Raw genomic sequence first — 11,373 nt, 5'->3', positions numbered from 1 at the left:
AAGAAGAAGAACCTGACGAATCAATTGGGAAGTAGAGAGCTTCTCCGGCGAAGAAAGATCGATGATCGGAAGTTTGAGAACCGTTCCCATTATTACTTCTTATCCCTCTCTATTCAAATTCATACATTGTTTCTCTCAAGTCCTCTCTTGAGTTATTCTTTTTAAGCACCTGCCTGCACTTGTCATTATGTCCGCACGACGTCGTTCTTTATTTTATTCCTTAACTTTTTGACACGAGTTTTGATATACACTGGGCTTTAGGCCCATTAAGTATAGGACCACCGTTTTTTCATTAGCTCATGTGGTTTTCCCAATAGATATGAGGACCACCGTTTTCTCAAAATGCTCTTACAGTTTGCAATTCAAAACAATCAAATGTGTAATTTGTGTTGTCTAAAAAAAGTCGGTAAAAGAAAATAATAAGACAATCGAAATAAAATTTAGAAAATTCAACTATATAATTAATTTTGATGTAGACTCGGCGGCATATAATGTATTCATAAAATATAATATCAACTACAGTAATTTAATCAAAAAAAGTTTTTTGAACACCGTTGATATTATTACAATCAATTACAGTTAGAGTTTAACATGTAGTTTACGAAGGTAAGGAAAACGTTGTTGGAATCTCATCTTTGATTAATAAAGCACGAGAAAAAAGTAGAAGAAGAAGCCGAAGGAAGAGTGTGAAGAAGAGGAAGCGAAGAAGGAAGTGTTGTGTGCGTAGGAGGAAGAAGAAGAATGAGGAAAAAGGCCAATGGGCCATGGTGTTGATTGAAGGTCCAAATGTTAAATGGGTTATTTTGTGTTGTAAAAGATCAGACAATTAAAATAAGTAGTTAAGATACTGTGTTTGTACATTTAACAAGAAAGTAAGAAGGAAGAGTGTTAAATGGCTAAACCTGATATACCAACAAACGTTGATATGTACGAGTGTACGACATATACTCTCGGTCAATATATTTGATCGATACTAGTATGATTGTAGATTATTTTGCTCATTAATGGACCTGATTTAATAGGTTCGGACATAAATGCATTGTGCGTAATGATTTCATCAACAAATTTTAGGAAGAAAAAAAAATCTTAGGACAGTGATTCCTTAATTAATGGAAGATTCAATAATAAATGCAGGTGGACCATAAATCTAAATATTGATGATACCAATGCCACATCCACAGAAGACATTTTGCCCAAACACGTTTTCTCTTATAGTTTTTGCTTCATCCATCATTGGACCTCTCCTCGTTTTATCACATTCTAAAGTATGGTGCATACTATTCAACTACATTGGTAACACACATTTATTAAACCGTCTACTGACAAATTCTTGCAGAACCCTAATTAAAACAATCATTTTCCATTGCCAAGAAGAAGAGAAAAAAAAAAGACTAAAAAATATTCCCTCTTTCATAATTAAGGTTTTTGTTAATTTAGTTTAAGTTCTTCTTGTTTAGTGATTTCACAGATGAAAGATGGGGATTAAATGATTATATAGGAAAATTACTATCAGAATATAATATAAAGCCTTTCTGTCTTGATTGCACGTAGAATCAATATATTAAAGTGGGTGTATATATATGTTCACTATTTATTATGAAAAAATCAGTATGTACTATATAAGTTTGTGGGGAACAACTTCCATCATTTTAAGCGAAAGACAGCTTGGCCATATAAATTAATTATCATTTAGCTTCGTTAAATAATACTAATAATAATTGTTTATGTAGATCATTATGCCCAAGATTTGATTGCAAATCTCGGTTTATTGTTGAATTGGTCGCACCACCTTTTATAATACTAGTAATATACTCCTAAGAAAAAAAGATCAACTACTAATAAATGTTTCTTTTGCCAACACTCAATAATTGCAATCAGTAAGTGGTATTGCTCTGTTTGATTATACTCAGGTTTTCGTTAATGTCATATATAGCATTATTCGTCCCAAATTTTGCTTTTTTTACTTATTAAAATTCCGACCAAACTCCAAAGTTCAAACATTTTTTTTGAAGGATGTAACACGAGGATTTCCCTGGAGATCACCCATTCTAGTACTACTTCCACCCAAACACGTTTAAGTGTGGAGTTTTGATGGGATCCAGTGCATTAATGCTGGTACAATCGCATCCAAAGTCCAAACATGCATATTACATTTGAAAATTTATTCTAGTTTTATTCATAAGCGAAGGGCTATATATGTAAATGAAGCAATGGAGTCATATAATAAAGTAAAGAGATCCTAACGTATCCCATTCCATGAACGAGGTTGCACGTGTGGCACAGCTTTTAAGCAACATATTACTAATTAACAAGTGATCATGGTTCTAATGAAGCAAATTATTATTGCCGTTTTTGATTGAGCAGTTAATCGAATGCGCCAGCTCAGCCAGTCACATGACATAGACACGTGAGACCAGTCCCCGAACCAGAACCCATTCCCAAAGCGAAAGCTTTGTTTAATTTTGTGTTTGGAAATGCACGTAACCGCACGTGCGGCGGATTTTGTCATCGATGGACGATGGCACGATGGTGGTTTCCTCTAGGCTCCAGCTTTCATTGGACTGCTCTGACTCAGGTCAGATAAGTTTCAGTGATCATTGTATAATCCAACCAAACAAATTAAATTTGTAATTGCGTGAATCTGACCCCAAAACAAAAACAAAAACAATTAATTACGTGTTAATATGAAATGACAATAGAAATATTTTCTTTCGGTTCATCAAAAATAGAAACTATAGAAAGAACATCCCATCTAAATCTAAACTTCTTTTGTTGTACCACAATTTCCATATCTGAAGTACAATAATAGGCTCAAAGTATTACGACAACAAATATTGATTAGACATAGAAATCCTCAAAATCTTTCCACCAGTTTTTTAGAATTATTTGGATTTTAATAAATGAAAAGCAACTTATAACAATAAAATTAGTAACATATTGACCAAATTTTTATTTATAATGTTTTGGTTAAAACCACAAAATTTTTATGTATACTTATTTTTATATCATTTATTACACTTAAAATATGCAATATTATTAAAAATAATTCAATCAAAAATAAAATTCATTGCTTGATAGAAGGTTGCGATTTATCAAATATTTTTTAATTTTGCATAAAATTCATATAAAAATAGATGAAGTGATTTTTTTTTAAAGAAAAACACTTTGATATCTTATACGATAATCACTTTGCATATCCTTTTTTGTTTGTTTTAGAATACATATCCTTAGTGGGTATTTTTATATGAAATGTTAAATATGTGCATGGCGCAAAATATAGTTTTAATACTATTAAGTAGCTACTATTACATTTGTCCGTTCTTTTGTTCATTCCATATGGAAACTAACTGAAAGCAGTTCCATTATTAGTAATCTTTTGGTTTCTTTGTTATTTTTTTTTATGGTGGGATATTAGTATATTACCGTGGGTTAGTAAGAATCGATCGTGCTATGTGTTTTTTTTTTTTTGTAACATATACATTTTGTACATGGTTAGTAAACTATGTATAAAAGGTGTATGGTTACTTATAAAATTAATCATTAAAGATCAGTACAAGTGATCTGATGAAGTCCGAAATGGGAACTCATTGGATTTTGGGAGATTCTTCACAGTTGAGGAGATGAAGCGTTATGGGGCAAACGAGGACACACGTGTGCTTCGCTGTCTTAGGATTCTGAATCGAGTGTGGAACTTCGAGCTCCACGTCCCTTCCACGTGAAGATGGTAATGGTCGAACCAACTTGCCTTTAGTTTTCGATCCCTTCCTGTCCTTTTTTCACATTAATGTTCTTTTTTCGTTTCGTATGCATATAATTTAGCGTTGTCTGTCACTTTTTGTTGGTATCGTGGTTTGCGTATTAAACTAGTAATATATTGATATTATTATCACAGCCGTTTTAAATTAATCGAATAAGCAAAACAAATATTACACGTATGATTTATGTTGTTCGCGTAATATTTAATTCATCGTGCATTTGTTTTTTGAAATGAAATCATTAAGGAACGCCTGTTGGAAATAAATTAATTACATTAGGATTTAATTTATGATGTTTTCGAATATATAGCTAACGCTAAAATCAAATTGCAGTCGTTGTAACTTGAAGTAAGAGGCAACCGGATGAATTAATTTCAAGTTTGTTTTAGTGAGCACTAGTGTTCAAGTTCTTTAATTTTATCAGATTTCTTATATCCTATATTCGTCTGTTTTTCCCCCGGATCTAAATCTATGGTTATGTTATGTTTGGAGTAGTATTCATAGCAGGCTGGGTTATTAGACTTTAGTGGATGATTTAGGCATTTAGCCATTTGTCGTTCGCAAAAACTAGTGACTAGTAAGGTTCAATACGACTAGCGTCCGTACGTAGGACACTCTATCGTAACAACGTATCGTATCAATAAAAGCAGTGATAACATTCATACCATTTTGGGTGGTATTACGTCTCATTGCGTATGAGCTTCCCGCTAGATGGTGTAGTATAGTCTTAATTCTTAAATGCTCTCATGCATTCTGGCTTCTAGACATCCCAGTGAGGTTGATGTCGAAAGTCGATTAGATGATAATTAAAAAAAAAAAAAAAAAAAAAAATCTCGTGTGGGATCACAACATAATAGACGAATTTTATCAACCGTATGTTCCGAGGTAATTTCATATTCAGAATATAAAGTGATATTAGATCATGTTGATTCTTGCTTCATCCGTTAAAAAACTTAAGGAATTGGTACATCAAAAATGTGGGAAAATAAAGCTTCCAAATTTGATGACTAGAGACTAAAGATTAGCAGCCACTATTTTCATATATATAATTATTTCTGTTCTTACAGATTGAAAGATAGGAGTTAGAAATTTCTATCTCATTTTACTTATATAAAACTATATATATCATATACATAAATTCTCATGCATAGAAAACAAAGTTGGTATTATGTACCTTTGCACCCTTTTTGGGGTTAAAATTGTATATTTGCACTTCCAGTAATATACACTTTTTCAAACCGAGTACAGTAAAACCTCTATAAATTAATAATATTGGGACTATTAATTTATAGAGGTTTTAATTTCTCGATAAATTAATAATTATTAATTTATAGAGAGACTTTTCTAATTTGGTAAAAAAACATTAAAAATAAGATTTAATGGTTATAACTAATATTTTTATAAAATCAATTACAATGAAAATAACAATTATCATGTTTTGACGATAGCACTCAAATATTTTTATACAGTAAAAGTATCAAAAATGAACTCTAATAAAAATTAATGTGTCGATATATACATATATTTGGATAGTTCTATATAATTATTAATTTATATTATTGATGGGACCATATATTTACAAAGGATTTTCAAAAAAAAATATTATTTTATTATATTATCGAATTGTGTCCAAAATTACATTAGTCCCAACTTGGGACCGGAGAAATTTATTAATTTATAGAGGTTATTAATTTACCGAGTATTAATTTATAGAGGTGTATGTTACATACGCATGCGTGTATGTGTATGCGCTAACAAACAGTTTACTCAACAAATCATAAGAGATCGACAATTTAATCGTCACAGAAAGGGAGGATTTATTCACATTGAGTACATTGATATTTGATCATACTAATAATAACAAGCCCGTCGATAGCCTCGTACGTTGGTAAATCGTAACTGTCAGTTTTCACCAGACTCTTTAACTATTTAGGATACTGAGAAAATAAATGGAATATTCTTTTGTTTTGTTTTAATGTAAATGATAGTAATACATGATTTTCAGTTTGATTTTGTCTATCAAAGGTAAATTACAAAGCATTTTTTGTTTCAACAAATATAATAGACTAAATCAAATGAACCAATTATGTAGAACATAGATATTTATGCGGTTCAGTACGAACTTTCATTTTTCAATTAATTTTTTAACTTTTATTTTTCAATGAATCTTTAACTAAAAGAAACTCATTAACTTTTCTCAAGAAAATAAGAATATATATATAACCAAATAATATAACATATCAAATAATATATATATATATATATATGATAAAAACAAAAACAATGTACCACTTTTGTTGACATAAATAGATTTATTGTTTTAAAATATCTGTAAATGATTAAAATGAATATACGTACATAAATTTACATATAGATGATGGACGATATGGAGATCAACAAACTTGTAATTAAAAATAAAGTTTCCCAAAAATAATGTGAAAATCATTTACGCTAATAAAAATAAAAACCTCTTTTTTGATTGCTTACCTATGGAGTGAGCACAAAAGATTGGAGATTGTTGATGATTAGAGGAGAATGAAGAAGCCCAAAACTGCAAAAGTCAAATCGGACAAAAGCACCAGTGGAGACCACACAACATATAATTGAGACGAATACTACATTCAAGGACAAAATAGTCATTTAAACTCCTTAAGTTTTATCTTAGGACGCAGCCATCACTATGGGTATGGGGTCAGCTTCACGTGAAGTTCACATGCTTTCCATGCACCATTTGGGTCATTCCGTGGGTCTTCTTTGCCTTTAAGTCACTTGTAGTCTTCCCTTTGATACAGATTTATTATTACTATTATGGGTGCAAATGGTTGTATGGTCGAAGAGATTGAATATGTTGAAAAAAATTATTCAACCAATTTTCACCATTTGCATTGAAAAGATTGAAGAGGTTGGAAAAAAGTATTCAGTCTATTCAACTGAAAAAATTGAAAAAATAAATTAATCCTACAGCAAAAATATTCAACATGTTCAACCACTATTTTGGAGATGAATGAGTTGAATACTATTCAATCCAATTTTGTTCAACCTATTTTTTCAATATCAGGCAACCATTTGCCACCTATGTATAGTTCGCTAATATTTTTCTATATCAAGAAATTTCTAAAAAAATGAAATGCTCACAACAAAACTTAATATATTTTACCAATCTTTTTCCCTATATATAACCACACAAAAATCGTGGTGCTTGTTTTTTTTTTCTTCTCTTTGTTGCTTTCGTCGTCGCAGATCTAATTGATATTTATGTAAGGGATCTTACATTTGGACATGCATGTGGTTGGTCATATATTAAATAAGTGCAAGACAACAATCCGTGACATATAAGAAATGTATTAAAAATGAAGAAAAATCAAGTTATCTTACAAAAGAAAAGTCTTACATTCTCGCTTCTGGATGGTGTAAAAAATAAGTCAGTGATTAACATGACATCTTGAAAATTTGTCTTCTTTATTATGACTTTCAATCAAATAATGTCCCCTAAAGAATGAATCAGTAATATGTTTATCAAACCAAAAACAAAAATTCAGTAAAATTCAATGATTTATCAAAAAAAAAAGAAAAAAAAAATTTGTTAACACGATCGGAAAAACAGGAGGGGTAGAGTTCACGTGCATATCACGCGGGTAATGGTGTGGACACACGAGCCTCGTACGGTGTAGGAGAATAGAGAGAGTGGCACGAGTCGCACGTGGGATGTTGACTTGTCAATTAGCTGTAGGGGTGTGTACATAGTTAAATGATTAAGTACACTCGAATGAAAACATGGCACGAGGGGTAGATCTCGAAAAAAAATTCGTTTCTTTTTTTGTGGGGGTTTTTTTTTTACTCAGTCACATCCACATGATTGATATTGGTCCCTCATCCCCATTTATTTTCCCCCAAATTTTAGTTGATTTTATTTCGAAGTGGAAATATACATTAGAAAAATGTTATTAAAACCGGATTCTAAATGAATGAATAACGAGTGGAAACGAAATGTAAACATTAAAATGTTGTTTTTTTGGTTTCATCAAATCTAATAGAATATGTTGGTAAATTTAATATGATATGGTTTTCCTAACAAAAAAGCTAATTTGTCATTTAATCAGAGCTAACTCATTTTGAGCTTAATTCATTATGATTTTATTACAAGCAATTGAATAAGGATGTATTGATACTATTTCTAATGATTTTCTATAATATCAATTAGGATTTTTTATTTTATTTTTTTTGGTGATGCAATAGTGGATTTTGCCATTTTAGTTTAAATATTTTGGATCTGCTATTTTTAAAGATTTTAAAAAACAATTTTACACTTTATGTTTGATTTTTCCTGGTTTCATTTTTTGGGGTTTTGGTAAATATGTATTTCATATTAAAAAACTTCACAAATGTATAGTTTTATAAGTGGTGAAAAATGGAAAATCCCAAGAAAAATGGGTGATAAAAATGACAATTTCAACAATTAATATATTTTCAATATGTATGAAAACTCAATATAGTGACATAATAGTGGTATGTATTTTCCCATAAATTAGACTCATGACTCATATGATAGCGATTTTTGTTATATCATGAAAGTTTCTTCTTTAGGCTTGAAAGTGATTTAAATATTACAACCTGTCACATAAATATATGAGAAATAGAAAATCCATTGTAAAATACATAAAACTCATTAAAAAAAATATTCAAAATATATATATATATATATATATTAAAAATAGAAAGAATTCGAAAATATCGACCGACAATAAGATTGTGAAGGGAACCCAATAATTAAACCATTTAAGTATAGTGTAATAATACCCGCAGAAAATATCACACCACCTGCTCCTAGGGACAATACTGTACTTCAACTTTATTATCGAGACAAGGAGACCAGGTTACATGAAATCCTGGAGATGATGATGCATAAAAACATTCACCAAAGTTTACCCTTTCAATTTAAGCCCTCCTAGCTTAGTGGCTAGCTATGACCATATATAGCCGACACCTCATACTCTCTATCTATCTCGGAGTAAATTATGCGGTGAACAATGTTCAGCTTGTGGTTCATCAGAACATGATGGAGAACAAATAAGTTATACTACATACTCCCTCCCTCAAGAAAAGATTGATGTGTAAAAGCTTTTACACATCAATCTTTATGAAATAAAAGAAGTATTTTTTCTTTGATTAAAGATATATTATTTAATTTTAAACTAATCACAATTCAAAATTTTCAATGATTACTTTTTGAAGTTTACAAAACATCAATTTTTGTGAGATAAAAAAATATTCCTAAATATCAATTTTTATAAAACAAATAGAATATATATTAATAATTAGTATATAGTTAGGGTCTATATCACAATTTAACTTTTTAGGAAATGATTAAAGCATACATGATTAGTCATAACTTATTTTACTAAGGTTTTAGTATTTTCGATAATATAGAACTTGGATATTTATATTTTAATTTTTAATCAACTAAAAGAAAAAAAAATCCCAAAATTTTATGAAAAAGAAGGAAATATATATACGTCAACACAAGTGGAATAAAATGCAACCAATCAAGCCGAAAGTGTACGTGCAACAGTATGTAATCGAATTGGAACATGTATCATTAAAGAAGTCCATGCTTCTATTCATATACTCGATACTATTTTTTTATACTAGTAAAACGAGAGGAGCCATGCTATAATGATGGATATGGTCATGGAGTTTGCTGTTTTTAGGGAAGAACCAAATTGTATCGTATCGTATGATTGTTGTGAAGACTTCTTCTGTCGGCGCGTGATCCGACAATACGACACGCGCGTATGTCTGAGTCACATGATTCGAGAGGCCTCACACTGGCTCGTATCATATTTGGGTCCACGTGAGTTTTCTTTACCTTTTTTTTCTTCTTACATTTGTTTTCTTCTTTCTCCTTTATGTAAAGAGTAAAATAGTTTTTTCCCTTACAAGCACAAAAATATACTGGTACTACTCTTTTTTTTTTGTCGTCACTGGTACTACTATTTATAATGGAGTTTATTTATAATATTTCACCCTTTCTATAAAAATAATACTTTGGTAAAAATGTCTCAATAAAATTCACCCCCCACGTGAACTCCACCTCTATTTTTTTTTATAACTTTTTTTGATAGACGACAAAAGTTTTAAACTAAATTTTGTAGTCATTTATGTAAGATCAACAGTTACGAAGGTTTGTTTATTCTTTATTGAGTTGTACAGACGTTTTCGAGATTCTTCGGGCCATTCGTATAAGTATGTCATTATGTGGTTGATGTGTTCAAATTATTTTTTGATTTTAACATTGTGTATCCAATTTATTTTTTATCAAATTATTTTTGAATTTTATTCCAACTATTTTAATGTCTACATCAATAGAAAAGAATGAAAAGGATATATCAAAAGAAATATTTTAGTGACGTTTTAATTTGTGTGAAAAAGTTTAAACAACAAATAATTTGAAACAGAAAGTATATGTATTAATCTTAATAGAACAAAACTTTCAATTAATTTCAAATACACAATTTAATCCATATATTTGAAATTAATTTAACGAAATTATTCCTTTTTTCGTCAAAGAAGAAAAAAGAAGTTTTTTCTGAATCAGAAAAAAAAGAATTTATTTAATGAAAATAAGTTACTTTTTTAATTAGAACCAAAGAAAATAAAAATAAAAAAGGAAACTTCTCTCAAAATCTGGCTCGTAATATATAATGTGACTGTGACTATTTTACAGCGGGAAAAAAAAAGACGACTATCGAAAAAAGGACCCACATTGATTATAGAAATCAGATGGACGAAAAGTTTGTGTGTCTGATTCCAATCATATTGATCCAAAAAATTCACTTCTTTCATATACCTATTTTTTTGATGCTGGATTAAGTGGGGGCCAAGGCCAACCATGAATACGTTTCTCAACCATTTGATCTTTTTGTTGTCTCAGCTTTTAGTCGTGGCCGTTGATTTTATTTTCAATCTCTATCATCATTTCTGGTATAGCTAGCACTAGCAGCATATGTCACTGGGACCTTCTTCACTGTGTCTCCACCAATGCTGAAATTAATATCCCCTTTAAGGATTTGGAAGCAAGCAAAAAAATCTTGTTGCAACTAACTAAATTAAAAAGGATATCTCGACTTTTCATGATAAAAAGAATGGTCAAGACTCGCGATACATGTTAAATCATTCAATTGGTTGGGTCATTTATAAATGATTTGACAAGTAACCAGTTGATTAAAACAAAATATTCAATGATTTCTCATTACAACCTTTATCTAACCATGCTTTATGTACGATGTTATTTATTCTAAACTTTGAATTGTAAAAGTTGAATAAAACCCTGTATATGATGAATATGCGTAAGTTTTATGATATATGCATGCACAATTGCACATATACGAGTGTGCCAATACTTTATAAAAATGTATATGTAAAGTTACACGATTATATAGCATACTCTTCTGATGTTGGTAATATATAATCTATCGTTCAACTATGACCAAAAAAAAAAAAAAAACAAAACTATGACCAAAATATAGAAGTTTTTGTGTTAAGATCGTTGTTAGTCTTGGTCATCATCATCATCATGTGAATCTAGATCTGATAAAATGGTATAGTTGGAAAAGGGTAA

At 30.1% G+C, this 11,373-nt stretch overlaps 1 protein-coding gene across 1 annotated transcript in view; it reads right to left on the bottom strand.

The window, feature by feature from the left end:
* The window catches only part of LOC104718680 (2-oxoglutarate-Fe(II) type oxidoreductase-like), a 3,724-nt gene extending 3,334 nt beyond the window's left edge, over window positions 1-390 (bottom strand). The window contains exon 1 of the mRNA XM_010436469.2: window positions 13-390. Within this exon, the coding sequence (XP_010434771.1) occupies window positions 13-90 (78 nt within the window). The 5' untranslated portion in view covers window positions 91-390. The remainder of the gene's footprint in view (window positions 1-12) is intronic.

Source organism: Camelina sativa, chromosome 10 (genome assembly GCF_000633955.1).
Source record: "Camelina sativa cultivar DH55 chromosome 10, Cs, whole genome shotgun sequence".
Lineage (NCBI taxonomy): Eukaryota > Viridiplantae > Streptophyta > Magnoliopsida > Brassicales > Brassicaceae > Camelina > Camelina sativa.
This window is presented reverse-complemented; position numbering and strand designations above follow the sequence as displayed.